The sequence below is a fragment of the Sardina pilchardus genome, chromosome 22 (genome assembly GCF_963854185.1).
Source record: "Sardina pilchardus chromosome 22, fSarPil1.1, whole genome shotgun sequence".
Lineage (NCBI taxonomy): Eukaryota > Metazoa > Chordata > Actinopteri > Clupeiformes > Clupeidae > Sardina > Sardina pilchardus.
The window spans coordinates 19264839-19283962 of NC_085015.1; the positions used below are offsets into that span (position 1 = coordinate 19264839).

At 40.3% G+C, this 19124-nt stretch overlaps 1 protein-coding gene across 1 annotated transcript in view; it reads left to right on the forward strand.

The window, feature by feature from the left end:
* Positions 1–17172: 17172 nt before the first annotated feature.
* The window catches only part of syt5b (synaptotagmin Vb), a 5380-nt gene continuing 3428 nt past the window's right edge, over positions 17173–19124 (forward strand). The window contains exons 1-2 of the mRNA XM_062525700.1: positions 17173–17338; positions 18616–18797. Coding sequence (XP_062381684.1) covers positions 17173–17338; positions 18616–18797 — 348 coding nt within the window. The remainder of the gene's footprint in view (positions 17339–18615; positions 18798–19124) is intronic.

A 19124-nucleotide genomic window follows, 5' to 3' on the forward strand; every position in this document is an offset into this window, starting at 1 on the left:
AACTTTTAGCTTCAGCCTAGCATAGATCATTGAATCGGATTAGACCATTAGCTTCCCGCCTGCTAGCTTCATGTTTAAAAGTGACAAAGATTTCTGGTAATTTTCCCATTTAAAACGTGTCTCCTCTCAAGTTAGAAAGTGCAATAAGACCTACTGAAAATGAAACCTGGCGTTTTTCTAGGCTGATTTGACATGGAACTACACTCTCATCTGGCGTAATAATCAAGGCAACTTGCAAACGTACCATAGGCGCAGTAATATTGTACGCAGCATCTGAAAATAGTCCCCATAGACAGCAAGCAGTAGTAGTGCCAGTAGTTTGCAAGTTGCCTTGATTATTACGCCAGATGATCCCACAAGATACACCTTCTCAGAGTGTATGTGTTCCTTAGTGTTCACTTCCTATGAAATACATTGGGGTCTATATATGATCTATATGGTCATCACCACACAAGAAACAAAGCAGATGTTCAAATGATCTTTTTTTGTCTTTATTTTCAATGGCTTTCTTTCAAGAGCCTTCAATTTAAATTATTGAAGAAAACTAATCTTTTGGAGATTATTTTGATAAGATAACATCATTATGAATCATAATTGATTAAGCAAGATCATGATTATTTAGTTTTTCCGCTAAAAGTTATCATCACTGCTGAAATTTGATTTGAACGCAAGTTGTGCAGTTCTCTAAAGCACGTCATTATTCACAGCTTTAGTTGAGGAGTCACAGACATGATGAATTCTTCAATTTACCAAATTCATGTAATTATGATGACCATGCTTAAAAATGAGGAATAAAGAAAGTAATACATGAATTATGATTCATGAAGCCTTACCATGAAGTGCTACCGAAATTGTACTGAATTTCAATTTCTCAATGTTTATTTTGCAAGCATCCCAAACTCCTTCTATATATACAGTATACAATGTGTGTGTGTGTGTGTGTGTGTGTGTGTGTGTGTGTGTGTGTGTGTGTGTGTGTGTGTGTATTATATTGTAAAGACTAGCCTAGTTCCAATTAGACACAGGCCTTACTGGCTTGGTGTTGCAACAGGTTTGTACAAAAATGGCATGTCTCACATACTCACGCACCCTTCAGTTCCCCCAGATGTTACTGAGGTAAAGGTAGTAAGCCACTCTGAGACTCTGGACCTGCAGTGGAACAAAGCCAACAACAACAAGAGCTACAATAATTACATGCTGAGAGACAAAAATGGAGCAGAGACCACCATCTTTGGAGACTATTATGCCAGCTACTTGACACACACAGTCTCATCTCTCTCTGCTGGGACAAAATACTCTTTCACTCTCTTCACTGTGTTTGAGGGAGTGAGAAGTACAGGATTCACCTTCTCAGCAATAACAGGTATTTTCCTTCCTGTTCACTTCACTTGAAATACATTTGGGATCTACAGTATGATCTTTGAATATATTTGGGTCATCACACAAAAACAAAGCAGTTGTTCAAATTATGTAGACCTACTTAATATGACCGCCGCTAGCGTAGCTAGCGAAGCGGTCATATAGTTGTTGTCAAAGTTTTTTTTTTTTTTTTTTTTTTTTTTTTTCTTTTTTCCCGTCATTTTTCGTCAACGATTCCCGGGACACCGTAACACCGGAGCGCATGAAACTTTGTGGGCATGTAGCCCCAGTAGAGTTCTATGGAAAATTTTCGTTTCGTCCCCGGGGGTCACTCCACCCCCGCGCTGCCCCCGCCCGAAGCCCAAAAATGACAGTTTTTCCTACATAACTACCTGAACCGTGGCACCGAGGATGACAAAATGTTTATGGTATGTTGTTCTCTAGAGCTTGCATCAACTTAGCTTATAACCAGTCATTTGTGATTTGCCCCCCCATCGTAAAAATTGAAAATGCAATGTAATATTGCTTTAATTGCCCCTATCTTCAGATGAGATGTTATGAACTGCACCAAATTTCATGTGTATGATTAACCTGACACCCTCTGGGAGTATGCCAAGTTTTGTGGAATTTCATCCATGGGGGGCTATAAAATAAATGGATTTATGTGTACATTCAGGACTGTATACCCATCGGCCAGTAGATGGTGGTATTATCTGGAGTCTAAATCCCCCCCTGGGGATTTCAAAAACTGTTCCAAACATCTCAATCTCTGCTAGTTTTTGTCCTAGAAACATATAAGTGACACCATTAGAAACCTTTAATCAACTAGTTTCCAAATATGTTTTAAAAGAGAATGGTTGCTCTGGGTGCAACAAACATGCAGGAACACACACACACACACACACACACACACACACACACACACACACATAAATACACACACACACACACGCATACCTACACACACACGCACCACTACATACACACATGTACATAAAACATTATACAAACACATGCACAAACACGCCCACACGCATGCACACATACACCCTTACACACACACACACACACACCTACACACACACACACACACACATGCACACACACATCTTTGAGTACATTTTGTGAGACCACCGGAGCTGAGAAGTGAGTGTGTGTGTGATGTACTATAGTGTGTGGGTGCGTTTCTGTGTGCCCATCTGTGTGTTTGCATGTGTGTATATGTGTGTATGTGCATGTTCTGTGTGTGTTCTCTTTCTTTCTCTCTCTCTCTCTCTCTCTCTCTCTCTCTCTCTCTCTCTCTGTGTCTGTGTTATCTGTGTGTATTCTGTGTGTGTTCTCTCTTTCTCTCTGGGTGTGCCTGTGTGTGTGTGTTTGTGTGTGTGTGTGTGTGTGTGTGTGTGTGTGTGTGTGTGCGAGTGTGTGTGTGTGTGTGTGTGTGTGTGTGTGTGCGAGTGTGTGTGTGTGAGTGTGTGCCTGTGTATGTGTGTTTGTGTGTGTGTGTGTGTGTGTGTGTGCGAGTATGTGTGTGTGAGTGTGTGCCTGTGTATGTGTGTTTGTGTGTGTGTGTGTGTGTGTGTGCACACGCGCGCATGTGAGTGTGTGTGTGTGTGTGTTATCTGATATTGGAGTGACAGTGACGGCAGAGAACACAGTGAACATATACTCAGAGACACATTAAACACACACACAAGCAGACACACACTCACACTAGACAGAGAAGCACTCATACACAAAAGCAAGCGCACACATGCACACACTCATTTACATACATAAAAGTTGCAGTAGGGATGGAGTAGGCGATGGAAACACAAGCGTGATTGATATTTGCGGAGAGAATGTGCAGGACTGAGCGGCGGTCATATTGTGTATCGCTTTGCGGTACATCTAGTTTTTTTCTTTATTTTCAATATCTTCCTATCAATAACTATTATTTTTAAATGATCGAAGATAACCTTTTGGAGATTATTTTGATAATAATAGTTTATGTAACTGACCACTTTCTGTCATGTTAATCATCTCCCTTTTCAATTTCGTAATATTTATGTTGTTTGTATATAAAATTCCTTCTTTTCAAATGCTTAAAATATTCCTAATGTACAGCATTCAGTAAAAACCTAAAAGCCTAGTCCCAATTAGACATAGGCCAGCCTAGTGTGCAGGTTTGAACAAATAAAGGATGGTCTCTATAAGAAGCCTGGTCGGACTTTTATTGAATTTTTGGTAGTATTAAACCTCTTAAAGCCCACCAGATTGCGATCAAAAGGTTTTGTGTGAAAGGATTTAAAGGCTGGACTCAATTAGACTCCTGTCCCAATTATACGCAGGTTGAGTTTGTCGATTGAAGCAAAATACATGCCTGAGCCATCAGTTGAGTTTTTATGGTATGGATTTGATAAGAGTAGCTTGTGAAACTTGTCTGTAACCCCCCAGCTCCACCGGCTGTTACCAATGTAACTGTGATAGATCGCTCAAAGACTCACCTGGATCTAAAGTGGACCAAAGTTGGCAGCAACAACAAGTACTATTACACACTGACAATTGACAGTGGGATAGACACCAACATCACTAGATCAGACGCAGGGACCACAGTGACCCACACAGTCTCACCACTCTCTGCTGGGTCAGTGTACTATTTCACTTTGTGCACTGTGTTTGAGGGAGTGAAAAGTGCAGAATACACCTTTTCAGAAGTAACAGGTAATGTATGTTCACTCATGTTCACTTCCTATGAAATATGTTAAAGTTATCACCATACAAAAACAAAGCAGATGTTGAAATTGTGTGGACATGTTTTTTCTTTATGTTCAATGTCTTGCTTTCAAAGATCTTTACTTCAAATTACTGGGGAAAAAATCGAACAATCAGAGATTATTTTTGATGAGAGTAGTTTGTGTTACTTATCACTTTCTGTTATCTGAATGATCTCCTTTCTGAATGTATACAGTATGTGTATAGAAATTCTTCTATTTTCAAAAAAAAATATTCCAAAAAACATCTATATATAAAGGCCTTATTAAAAGCTTCGTCCCAGTTAAACACAGTGTTGTTGTTTATAGTCCAAAAACTGTCCTACAATCTATCTAAGCCATCAAATCATCCTCCCCACACAGAGCCCTCTGATGTTACTCAGGTATGGATGGACACCTGCTCTGAAACTTTCATAGTGCTGAAGTGGGCCAAAGTTGACGGCAGGAGCTACAATTACATATTGAGAAATATCAGTGGAGGAGAAACCAACATCGCTGGATCAATTCCAGGGGATACAGTGACACACAACATCTCATCTCTCTCTCCTGCAACAAAATATTCTTTCACTCTCTACACTGTGGCTAGGGAAGTGAGAAGCACAGGTTATACGTTCTCAGCAGTAACAGGTATGTTCCCTCATGTTCACTTCCTATGAAATACATTAAGGTCTATGAAATACATTAGAGATGTAACCACACAAAAACAAAGCAGATGTTCAAATTATATAGAACTATTTTTTCTTAATTTGTAATGTCATCCTTTCAAGGATTTGCATTTAAAATTACTGAAGTAAACTTTTTGGAGATTATTTTGATAAGAGTATTTGTGTAACTGATCACTTTGTCATCTGAATTATCTTCTCCCTTTCAGTTTCTCAATATTTATGTTGTTTGTATCCCAAACTCCTACTATTGACGTCTAAACAACTCCTAAAATGTATCTGCCATAAAGACTTAATTGAAAGCCTACTGTAGTCCCAATTACATGTAGCCCCCTTTTACTGATGAGGATGTGTATCTGGGTTGGGGTTGACATCTGCAAATAGTCATTTGAATTCAGTGTAACGTCTGTTCAGTTTTTAAGGCTTCCCAAACTGATACACTTCGTACAGTATCTGTATCATTTGTGAAAGCGGATCGGATTTTATCCAAAATTTGATTAAGTGTAGCCTATAATTTCCCAGCTATTATATGCGGTTTATACTTTGATTCGCAACATTTCCTCTGATATGAGGTTAATATATGGGGGCAGTCAATATAGTATTAATATGTTTTTTTTGTTGTTGTTTTCATTTTTTTTATTTGCATAAAACACCATCCTTCGGATTATACACAATGTGGCTAACACACAGGAAAATATAGCTGTAGCCTAAGACTCACCTAGTGGACCAAAGTCAACTGTCGTGTCTAATTTTGATTTACTAATTCAAACTCAGCTAAAGGATACTGCAGAAAGTGGAGGTTTAATGCATTCCAGGGCATTGGTTCGCAAAGCAAGCTAGCTATACCCCGTTTTGGTCCAAATTCTTTACCCCTCTCAATTATGTATGACTTATTTGTGTGAACTCAGAATAGAAGGAAGATGCTACATGTCTCCCTCTTGGTAAACCAGGAGGATTCTACACATCTCTTTTTTTGTAAACCCAGAATATTCGGAAAGTGCTTACACATCTCCTTTCCCACAGGTAATGCATAGGTAGGGCTTAGGCCCTCATTCTATTTACTCCCTGCTGAACAGCTGCCCCATATGGGCCCCCTATGTCTTGGTTCCGAGCCCATTTGTGTCAGTTAGGCCATCTTCAGTTTCGTCGTAAGAAAGACATTACACAACAACATTAACTCCTGATTCTTTTCACTTCATTTACATCATTCTCCAAGTAGAAAACAGATAATATTAATTTGATCCCCAATGTTAATAACTGACCTACCTCCTTCTTGATTTTCCACACCCTACATTTGCTTAAAATGTAGTTTGAGTATCAACTTCTGCTAGGTACAGTATGGTGATTTAGTCAGTAAAAAGACATTGTGGTAACACTTTACAATAAGGGTACATGAATTCTCATGAATTCATGCATGAATTAATGCATGAATCATGCATTACTTCATCCCTGAATATATCATGAATCATTATGACTTAACATGAATTCCCTGATTGTCATTAATGAATTCATGCATAAACAACTCATCATCTTAAGCATTAAGTATGGTTGGCACATCATCATTAATCATGATTAATTAAGCATGGTCATGATGACTTTTTGTTGGACAAAATCGTGGACATCACTGTCATGGAGAAAAAAGAAAAGTAATACCACATGAATTCATGTTACCTAAATGTTATGAATTACCAAGTGTCACCGTATTGTTAGCGTCATTACTCCAACATTCCATGTGTACGGTGGCCATATCTGTTCCTGCGTCACATGTTTTGTACATGTTTCGAACCCCTTTAACAAATGCTAATGTAAATTTAATGAATGAAATTAAAAACACTTTGCAATTTCTAGGGGTTTATTCATGAAATTTAGCAATGAACGGTTAGTTTACTATACGTCATTAAAAATGGGTGTCTCAACTGTACCATGGTACTGTCTCAGCTGTACCACATATGGTACAGTTGAGACGCAGTCGAGACAAAAATGCACCTTATGTTTATGAGCTAATTGTGGAAAATATAAACTACTTATGGGTATTATTGATTGATAATATTTAAGTCTACAAGCTCATAAAACGTCATGTGAAATGTCATATGGAAATTCACTTCTTTTCACTATCTATTTTTGTGTATAAAATCAAAACACAAAAAGTGTCTCAACTGTACACAGTCCACCCCTGTACACACGCACACATGCACCTGCAGGGCTGCCAAGTCTCACGCTTTGATCCATTCTCACACCACACGCCATACTTGACATTTCTCACACAAAATATTCCCCCATTCAGTGCATTCTATATATTTTTTTTCATGATGATAAACTTTGGTCATTGCCTTGCTGTAGTTCGAGGCGAGCTCTGATTGACTGACCGCAATAACCAATCCATCAGTCCTTTGTCTCACCAAACACGGAAGGCATCACGCAATATAACAAATCAGAAGCAACATAAGGCGGGTCTTGGCGTCTCTAACTTATCTTTCAAACATAACAGCACGGACTCCGACAATTCGATTTAAAACGTTCTCCTGCTTGCTAGACTTTGTTCACTGTTGATTCGCGGTTTCTCCTTGATTTTCCAAGTTAAACGATCACCCCCCCACCCCCCCCGGTACCGGGTTTTACTAGCCTGATAAACCAGCCTAAATGGATTGGATGTCTAATTTAGTCTGGCCCCGATGAATGGATACAACGGAACATTGTTGATGAGCACAACCCGTTGTCTTTCAAACCGTGTCTGTGCCTATAGGCCAACGCTCCCTCAAAACCCCGCCCCAGAGCCCTCTGCCCCGCCCGCGTTGATTCAAAACACATCTCTGCGTTGTGATTGGTTTAGTTGCCATCTGCCAGATTCAGGGCAGTGTTTTCAAAATGTTCAATGGTCCGAGGCCAGACCCAAATGCAGGCAAAACATTTTGCCGTCCAGCAGTTGGCGCTGGTTTTCCAGGCTAGGGTTTTACTGTACTTTCCCCCATACAGTAAATTCATATTATGCATCATATCAGGTGGAAATCACGAAGTACCATAGGCATGTAACCTATCGTTGGAAAGCTTAGACTCTGGAGAATCCAGACATGCATAGTTCATTAACAAAAAACAAAAATATGCCTCCCTATCGAATTGCCAACCATAACATGCTGGGTCTTCACATGTCCGTAAGAACCCATAGTAATGGAATATCCACATTGTTTTATTTATAATATGTTTGGTAGATGTGTAATCCAGCTTATACAAAATCAAGAAGTTCGAAACAAATCATCTGCGAATTGAAATCAGGAAGTAAAACCGTAGCTCTGTCACCGTTCTAGATACCGTCATATACCATATATGGTATTTTACCTGAGATCCTCCTGGTTACGATGGTACCCCACATGTCTTTCTGCGACCTATGATTAGGCGAGTTCATGATGGCTGCGCACCGCAAGAACTGCGCAGCACAGGAACTGCGCAGCACAAGATGCACGTGGTTAAAAATCTGTACACGATGGTCTAGATGGGTGTGTTTTCATGTGGTATCACATGGCCTCAACTTATCGCGGGAGCAAGGCGGGGCCAGGCGGCTGCTGAGCAGCAGTGCAGCAGCTCTCTAGGTACTGCGGAGTGCTGCGGAGCCTAGATCCTGCCTTCATGACGTCAGGACTTTGCCCTAATTGGCTTTTATCCCTGACGTATGTGCAGGTGTTTAGAGGCCTCTTCATATCCACAAGGGTCCGTGCCTCATGTTTCGTCACATGGTGACGTCTATACTACGGGAAGTAGAGAGTGTACAACTTCATAGCAGCGTTTGTATCCCCTCCCCTGCTGTCACCGGCAGCTCTCGCTGCTGCAAGAGGTCATACTTTTTGCATTCCCTCGCAATACTTTTGCGTCCCCTCGCAATACTTTTTGCGTTCCCTCGCAATACTTTTGCGTTCCCTCGCAATAACTTTTGCGTTCCCTCGCAATAACTTGTATATGCCCTTTAAGCCGCAGGTTCCGTTTGCGGAGTGGGAGGGGTAGAGAGGGAGCGAGGGTGTGTGTTTGTGAGATTGGAGTGGGAGAGAGAGAGGCATGTTACAGGGACCTGAGCGATGTGAATGTAGCCTAGGCTATATTATAAAGATCACGAAATAAATCCTCTGATCCAAACCACTGTGCAAGTTATTAACCTGCTGCTGTTGTGAAGGAGAGGGAGTTAACCTGAGTCAATTCAAGATCGGCCCTGGAGCAGCCAAATATTAACCTGACTCTCGCCAGATCCTGTAGTTCGCTGTCTGGTGGAGCATGGCGGAACTACAAGGGTCTGGCGAGAGTCAGGCTAGCCAAATATAGCCTAAGTCTCCCCTGAAATCTCAAACTACGTTCTGAGACGTAAAGAAAAGTTAACATTGGGCTCCGTACAGTGGCTAGCCTAGGCTACGTCAGGTTAATGCGCTGCGCCGAAACAAGCCGTTTTTCTTTAGCAGACGCTTCAGAGTTTTCATGCTTATATTAATCACACTGTCTTACAGACAAATCCGCCAGTATGCTGTATGTGAGCCCCAGGTTAAAGTAAAACTTAATAATGTAAAGATTATCCATGAGATGAACTGCAGTCCATGTAAACCTGTATGGTGGGCTAATGTATGGAACGCAAGGGAAGTATTGCGAGGGAACACAAAAAGTATTGCGAGGGAACGCAAAATTATTGTGAGGGAACGCAAAAGTGCACTCAAAAATATTCACACACCTGACCCTTCCCGGGCTCCGTAGATTTCAGTGATATGCGACTTTACTTTATAAACCCTAGTATAGTCCCCATAACATTCATTAAAAGATTTAAAAAGACATGCAGGCTGAAATAATTCGAAGATTTAATGGTGCATACTGACAATAAAACTCTTTACACAAGAACCCTTTTGAGTAGAAGCATAATATTGGTGTCAGATGAAAGCTAACATTCTGGAGATTTTATTGATACCCACATTTGCATGACACTGACTGTCATAGAATCAAAGAAAAAGGATAACTTCACATATTAATTTGCTTATTTATGAATTTATGAATTTTAATAATTCGCATTGGTATTCCAACACAAATAAATATGTGAAAAATCCATATTTTACTCTATAGTCATCTACTTTGAGTTAGATCTTCACAAGACCTGGTGTCAGGCCTCAACTTTGTTTCAAGGCTATTGCAAGTGACCTAAAGGGCCCAAATGTGGGCAGTTCAGAGATGTATAGTTAACTGCTGAAAGAGAAAGCAACACTCAAACCTCTGTAACCCTTTGCCTGTACATCACACTTTCAAATGGACTCTTCCATAGCATAGCATAGGCCTGAGTCTCAGCTTTAAGTAGAGGTAAGGTTCATCATGATGGGCCAAAGTATGTGGGAGCAGTGCCCTCCTGAGTAGATGATGTGCAATGCGGTGCAAAAACACCTGATATGGTTTCTCCACTTACTGTAAAAATGAAGGCTGCTAAGTCTATCATTGTCCTATACTTGTTGCAGAGCTGTGTAACATTTATTTGCCTCTTTCTTGGTAAGTTCACACTCGAAAAATCGACTAATCGGAGCTGCCAAATGTCACGCTTTGATTTTGATTTCGAATTTCGCCGAACGCGTCTCACGCTTGCCATTTGCTGCAACTTGCCAGCCCTGCACCTGCACACACACACACACATAAAAATGCACACCCATGCATGCATGCGCGCGCGCGCACACACACACACACACACACACACACACACACACACACACACACACATCCATCCCATTTCCCCCACCACACAAACTCACAAGCGAAAACTCAAAGACAGAGCAGCACAAATACACAAAAGCAAGCACACACATGCATTGCACACACTCATTTACATACATATAAGCTTCAGCAGGGGATGGAGTAGGAGATTGAAACAAATTGACAAGCATGATTTATTTTTGCGGAGAGAATGTGCAGGACTAAGTGGCGGTCATATTTTGTATCACTTTGTGATACATCAAGTTATGTTTTTGTGATGTTTATTTCATGTGAATGTAACCACATTTCTTGATTTACTTCAAAGCTAACTGTGCTGCTTCCCATTGGACTGTCACCAACTCCACCATTGATGGAGTGGTTGTGGGACCATTCATGGGAGTATCACTCAGATCTTTTGATGAAGACGAGCATTCAGGTGGCTGTTGGCGTAGTTTTGACACTGAGGGGGATAAGATTGTGTCCTTCACTAAACTCTATCCTGGGTCAACTTACATCGCAACACTCTTTTATAGCCCTCCTTTGAATTCCTCAACATGCAAATACAATATCACTTTAGGTAAGTTGATAGGATATTTTAGGGGTAAGACTAATATTTAGATATTGAACTGAGAAGATTATCCAAAGTTACAACAACATTGAACCAAGATTTTAAGCTACTTTAAAAGTTCATGTTGCATTTTGATGGGGTATCAAGACAAACATAAACAAAGCAAACAGCCACGGAAGGTGGTCAGAATTATCTCTGATGCTGATTCTATTTCCTACCAAACCATGTGTAACAGACATCAGAGTGAAATCTAGTTGCTCAGAAACAGTGGGCAATGATATCATAGGAGACCTTTATCATACTAATGTACAGTAATGTTATAGAATGTCAGTTCTAATGTAGACTGTGCAGGACACATTTTGTTCTCCAACTGGAACTTTTGCTCATAAACTCAGGACCCCATTGTTTTCATTTTTTCATCCAAGTCCCAGCAGTGGTGCCCCATTTGAGTTGTGAGCCTGGAGACTACTCTCTGAGTCTGAAGTGGGTGGAACCATTTGGTGTGTGGACTGGAGTGGAGGTGAATGTGAGTGGGAAAAGTTCTGATTTTGTATCAGGAACAGAACTGATAGTGACTGGACTTCAGCCTGCTCAGACCTACAGCATCAGCGTCACAACACTCTCTGGAGCCATGAGGACTTCCCCTCAACCACTCAGCTGTCAAACTCATTCAAGTACAGTAGGAGTCAATATACTGATGTACTGTTATATATTTATTTTGAATTACTATTTTCATTTTTATTTATTTACTCATTTATTTATTCTCTTCCTTCTTCTCTCATATTTTTATAGTATCTATTAATTTATTTTTATTTTTCATTTATTTATCTGAATGGACACTTGAGCTCAAGGAATTCCAATACTTATAAATGCTTATTTATGAGTACATGACAATAAAATTTGAACTTTGAAGATCTCCTGTGTTCTTGTCTTCTCCCTCAGCGGTGATCTGGGTGCCAGTGCTGGTCATCATACTGCTGGGCCTCCTGTCTGCTGTAGGAGGGGTTCTACTGCATCGAAGGATCAGGTGTGTGTTACAGAAACAGTTTTATTTTTCTTCTATTTTCTACTACTGTTAAAAGCAAAATATTTTGCTGACTGTGTGCTGATGCTTTTCTTTAAAGGAAACCAGCTACTGTTCAAGAGGATCCTGTGTATGAAATTCCTGACCACACACATACATATGTCAACACCAGATATTATCGGGATTCAAAGCATAGTTCCAAACCAGTCAAGAAAACGAATACCTAATCAGTCTCCTGTATGCATAGAATCTCTTCAGAAATGCTGATGATTCCTTCTGTAAAAAAAAAACACATTTTCAGTAATTAATTCAGTAATTAACCCTGAGACTCTGAAGTGAGATGCCTAACTCATATCAAGTGTACTTCCTCTGTGTCATTTTATTTTTTAAAAATCTGAAAAAAAAGAATCTTATATTTGAATAAGACATGTGACCTCTGACAGGTTCTTCTCAACCAGTAGCCAGGATAGGTCTGAAGGATAAGGAAGGCTTAGTGCAGCTCCAGCTTTGATCAGCTTACATTTCCCTGATCATTTTTCTTCTAGTTCAACAATGACTGGCCTATATTTGCCCAGGGCTGAGGCACATCAGCCAGTCTGGTCATTATGTACAGGAGTAAAGGTGTGGAACACATCAACATGTCTAAATTGTGAGAAAATTCCAAGTCTTGTTTACAGCTAAAATCACACAAACAAATTGCCACAGATCTGTGTGATGTGCAACACTGTAACACAAACAGATGATGCAAAACATTTACAGTAATACACTCAGGACTTTTAGACCATTTACACCAACATGTTACCTTTATTTCCAGGAGTATATATGCTGATATCATCCATCTCATAGACCTCATGTAGACCTCTATTAGTAAAACACACTCCCATGACTTCATACCAACCTGAGACTGTAGGCTACTAATTTCAGGACAGAGCAGCATTCAGTTCCCATGTTGTTCCAGTAGAGGGCAGACTATTTCCACCATTGTAGTGTGTTGGTGTGTGTAGCCAAATGCAGTTCTCAGGTGCTTTTCTCGAGTTTTTCTGGCACATGGTGCATCAAAGTGTGGCTTTTATACAACAGACAGAACATGTGTCCCAGTTTTACTGTCTATATGAAGAGTTATTTTCCAAAACGCTATATCCACCAATTTAATGAATTTCCATTATTCATTTTTTTTTTATTTATTTATTTTGTTTTTCAAGTAATTTCAGTGGAACTATAATTGGGTTATGTTTAGTTGATTTATCTTTATCCAATCAAAACAAAATATCTTCATTTTTATTGATATTACCTGAAATACACAATTAAATAACATGGTTTTTTAGATGTTTTCAAAAATGAATTTATAGCGTTTTGGAAAAGAGCTCTTCATAATAGGCTATACTTTTACTACATTATATAGAAAAGGAAGAGTTTACCAAATACATTTTCCAAGTGGTAGCATGGAAGCAGTGTATCAGTGTAGTAGCAACTGCAATACAGCCTGCCTAAAATGAGTTAATTGATTGCTTTGATTGCTGCACTTCTGAAACAATTTGGTAAGGTTTTTCTTGCTGCAATTTAATCTTAATTTCACTGCTGATTACGCCCCTGGAAATTGTCAGTCAATTAAGCCTTTCCAGACCCACTCTCATTCTCAATTGAGATTTGAGAACAGTCTGGTGCTAACCAGGCTACAAGTTCATGTGTTTGCTGAGTTCACCTACTCTGGCCAGGTGAAATGCCTGTCCTGAAGGCTGCTTTGAAAGTCCAAGGAGAGTGACAGCTGTCTGTTTGATGTGACCAATTATTCTGAGACTGCTTGTCTTGTAAAAGCAGCACTAAACATTATTAAACCTTGGACTGATACTGGTTCCTATCACAATAGACTTGCGTGGCTATTGTGGCTGTGTGTAAGTCTAAAGTGATAATTTGCATTCATTGCATTGCTGAAAAGTAAGGAAGATAATTATGAATAGAATGATACTTATCATGTTATACTTACCTGTGCAACTTTCATTTGTTGATTTGAAAGAGGAATTAAGCTGTAGGCTATTTTTCATACTAAGCAAAATGTTTCTAGAAAGGCAACATTCCACAAGAATATTTGCAAGATTGCTCTCAGATTCGGATTTACAGACAGACTTAGTTGCATATAGTTTTATTACAACTGTTTTTCGATGCTGTAAAACATAAGGACCATATACATACAGTATATCTTGAAACTGTTTCACTGTTTCACTGTAGCCTTACTGTTCCTGAAAAACAGCGAAAATAAAACAGAGTGTAATTTAAACGATCTCTTAAGTTTATCAAGCCTGCTGCTCTTGGAGCTACCTATGACGTGTCGAGTAAGGTCGTGTCCATTGTGAAGGGTGAAAGGTGAAGGTGGGAAAAACCAAGTAGCCCACTTGTCCCTCAGTGCTGCGCTGATTTTTCAATTATTCAAAAACATGATACAGCCTCATAGGCTAACTTTGAATGAAGGGATTTCACAGAATGATCAGTGCGCGGCTCCGAAGACTGCATTACGCACGTTCATTAACAAACATCGCTGTGAGGGATTAGTTAACTCCAGGACCTCTGACCTGGAGAGAACACACATCTCATCCCTAACAGCGAATGGGAACATTTTTTTTGCAAAAGACAAACGGCCTAAATAAATAGCCGCGAAAGCCGTGAAAAGCAGGCAGAGCTGGCTATTTCAGTAAGAATACACGTTTCTTTTAATGTTGTTACGTCCTGTCCCTAACCCCCCACCTCATCAATTTCAAGCTGTTTGAGTGCTTAGCAAAATCACTTAGCTAATGAGTAAAGCTCCGGTGCTGCATGTCTAAGAGACCAGCAAATACAGTTGCGTTATTGCACAGAATGTGATGTTATGCCAATTTAAGACTTTTGAAGACTTAGGCCATAACTTAGAGCACATCACACCACCCTTATAGCGTTGGTGGAGATTCTCAAACGTGTCTGGTGATAACTGACTGGTGCTAATCATACTTGAATAAATTATGTTGATTATTTATGACGAAAACAAAATTGCAAGAAAACCTGAGAGCGCACATCGCCCTGTTTAGCCCACTGGTGGTCTGATAGATTATAAGGGGCTGTTGAGACGTGCTTGTTCTCACAGATGGCTGAATAACGATGGGGACGATGCTTTATGTCGCAGGGATTAGCGGGCGGTGGGAGTCAACCGATGCACTTCAATTTGCGGCTTGACAGAGGACCATGGCTGGAAGCGCCCGTGTGTAAGCTAATGAACCACGACGAATGAGATTAGGCATCAACAAATTAAAAAGTGTTTTAGATACACTTTTATCGACCTCAAGCCCCAACAACATGTGAGTCAAACTGCATTGTATTGTTTGTTTGAAATCTATATTTATTGAAATATGTGACCAGCAGCAGATGCGGGGGGTGGGGGCGAGAGAGATTACAGCCAAGCTCCGATTTAGTGATTTGACAGCGCTTTAGCTTAAAGAGATGGGGAGGGGATTCGTAGGATGACAGCCATCGGAATGTTGACAGGAAGAAAGGTGACGGAGTGAATGTTGCCGTGACATTAAGACGTCGGTCTGTGTAGGTGCGCACTCTGCAGTGCAACAGTTGGTTACTCGCTAGCCAGTAATCAATAGCGCGCTGAGGAAGGGGGGAAGATCCTACGGGTAAGATGCTTGCCACTTTTTCAGAAAGGTCGTACATAAATGAGTGATGAATAGCCTATAATGTTACAATTTGAGCCCGTGCATTTCTGGAGAAAATTGTTGCCATGTCAGCGTTTGTTGGCTATAAGTCTATGACTAACCTGTTGCAGTTAGTTAATCCGCGCGCATCTCCAGACGACTACTTTTCTTTTTTAATAATAATAAAAAATCGTTCAAAATCATTTGCAATTCACGGTGTATTAAATTGCCACGCGCAAGTAATCTCTTCGCCGTGGACACGAGTTGACAGCAATTGAGGTAGGCTATACAAATGAGTAAAACATCAATGTTTCTCTGATTAATTTGAAGAAAATGTTTCAATTAGGCTACATTTAGGCTAATCATTTCTAATATACTAATGTTGAATGATAATCACCTTTAAATGTGTGACTGTCATTTAAGAATTACGTTAGATAGGCATTTAGCACCGTTTTATAATGGTTAGAGACAAATCAGCTTTAGAAAACAGTGTACGACCATCATTTCCTGTCGTGTTCTATACACACCTTTCCCATAATAATAATAATTAAACCTTACACACATTGCAATTTGAGATCTCCAAGACAAATCGATCAGAACATGGTTGTTGCAACATTCTCAAGGCACGTTTTTGATGGCCACGGAGACCGTGACTGCCATCGAAGTCAGGTGCATGGTGAAATCTTATGTAATCCATACAGAGAACGATGTAAACATCCACTAACCCACTGGGCACAAGCCCTGTGTTTTTTCCCCCAATCCCATCAAGTCCACACAGCTGTGCATCATTCTGCTCTGAAAGGGGTTTGGGAGGGGGCAGGGGGCAGTGGAAGAGGCAGAGTTGGATAGCGAGTTGAGTTTGTGGTCTTGAAGAGGTGAGGCTTCCCCTGTTTACTTAGGGTCTGGGTGTGGATTAATTTTGCTCCTAATCTTGTTATGCTTCAGCAGCTGAAGGAGGATATGTTTGCAGTCTGTGTGTGTGAGTGAGTGTGAGTGTGTGTGTATGCCAGAGAGAGAGAGAGAGAGAGAGAGAGAGAGAGAGAGAGAGAGCGAGGGAGAGAGAGGGAGAGATGGAATGTAATGAAAGGATTAGGGTCAGCCTGGGCTTCCCTGTGATATATTACTACACAAACGCGCGCACACACACATACACACACACAAACACATGAAAGCTATACAAATAAATGGACAACATGCATCTCTTTTATGCTCAGACTCACTAAGACACCTAAATGGCACATCTATTTCATGCAACCTACTTATGTCTCTGATGCCAGAAGTGTTGTAGCTGGAAAAAAAACCCACATCACAAACAATGGACAAGTGAACCACTGCGACATTGCATCATAACTAAGGCTGGTTGGGTAGGGTCAGATTTGCCTCATGTTGACCTTGTAGCCCGGAGATTCACCACATGTTCCTGCATGTTCCTCTGTGTATAGCCAGGATGAGGATTGTCAGCGTGGGGATGCGCAGCAGGCGGGCGGCAGAACCCGTGGAACCGGAGGAGGAGGAAGAACCCCGGCACCGTCCCCCTCCCCCACACGTGTCCCCACACCACAATTATGATCACATGAAGTCAAAGTTCATGAATGAGGTCGGCCACCTACCAAGTGAGTATGCCACTGACATAACTCATCTCAAAAAATCCGCCCCAGCAAACCCACTGATTTACATAAAAACAAATGACTATTGGTGCGTTGGCATTGGTAAACATTTGTTAAATATATTTGTTAATTTGTGTTTTATATTTATTTTGTATGACTTAACGTTTCAGTAGGCTAAATGAGAGAGTGACAGTTGATCAGTTGGTAGATGCTCATCATTTCCTGTTATAACCTTTTCAGTAACCCTTAAAGCTTTACTGAATCTAAATCCTCTTAACCATCTCAAGCGTTTACACAGCCTTTAAAATCACAACAAAATGTGTGTGTGTGTGTGTGTGTGTGTGTGTGTGTGTGTGTGTGTGTGTGTGTGTGTGTGTGTGTGTGTGTGTGTGTGTAAAAGAGAGAGGGGGGAGAAAGAGAGTTACATTATTAATACAGAGCACTCAAGAGGTATTACTGTACTCAGGTGCTATTCCATATTATTCCTAAACAAATCTCACCTCAACATCACTACCTTTTTTTTAATGTGTTTTAACAGAACACAGCAAAAGTAAGTTTTTGTCTATTCTACATCCCTGTGTTTTGCTAGTTAGTCATTCCTCTCCCAAGTAGCTCTTCTCTGTCATCCATGTTCTGTAGACTGTAGAGTTTCTATTAAAATGTGTTGCCAGGTAGATGACTTTTTCTCAGTACGTAGCAACACTATATTCCCTAGCAGCAGTTTATTCTAGTCTTGTTTAAGTCTTGTCTTCTTCCTGTTACTAGGTGTAGTGGAACCTATAGTTTCTGCCATCACATTTCAATGCTTACATATGTGGCTTTAAATAAATGCTTATGTTTGAAATGTATTTCTGTCGACATAAATCAATAATTTAATGCAGCCATAATAATTGTGGTTGCATAAGCATGTATAATGAATGTATTACTATTTTTGTCATGTTGTTTCTATACACAAAATCCCATAGCATGAACCATAGTGTACTTTAGATACATATCCTACAGTGTAGCTTTATCCACAATACAATACAATGCTGTACAAACATGAATCTATAGCAAAATGATCATGCAGGAAGACACAAAAAGTTGGCTCTTTTAACTGCTAAATCAAATAACGATTATGAACACCATTTTTGTGTCATGATAAAAAAAAATTGACCACCCATATGTTCTACGGTCCTGATTCAAATCTCAAGAACAGTTGTCTGCTCCACATGATACAGTAGGTGGCATTGAATTAGACGGTTTGATGTGGATGGCGTAACCTGTGTTTGCCTCTGCTGCAGTGCCCTTGTGGGCCGTGGGAGCGATTGTGGTGGTGATCCTGACTCTGATCGCGTGCTTCGCATTCTGCATGTTCAAGAAGTGCTCTGGGCAGAAAAAGAAGTCAAAGAAAGCCCGGGAGAGGAAAGGAGGAGGCCGAAGAAGGAAAGGAGATGATCAAGGAGAGGGGGGAGGAGACCAGAAGGTACAGTAATGATGATGATGATGATGATGATGACGGTGGCTGAGGAAATATGGCGTCAGTTATGATGAATCTAGCTGTAGCTCTGAAGATTAAATGATTGAATAACGATACAGTAAGAACAAGTTACATTGACATAGCACCTTTCTCAAACCTACAGTAAGGTCGCTTCACATTGTGGAGAGGAAAATGCGATGACAAACAAACAAAAAAAGCAATACAAAAATAGGAAAGATAGAGCTTTGTGTTGGTAGTGTGGAGGAGAAGTGATCATTAGACGAAAAAAAAAAAGGTCTTGAGAAGTGCTTAAATATGAATGGCTCAACTGTT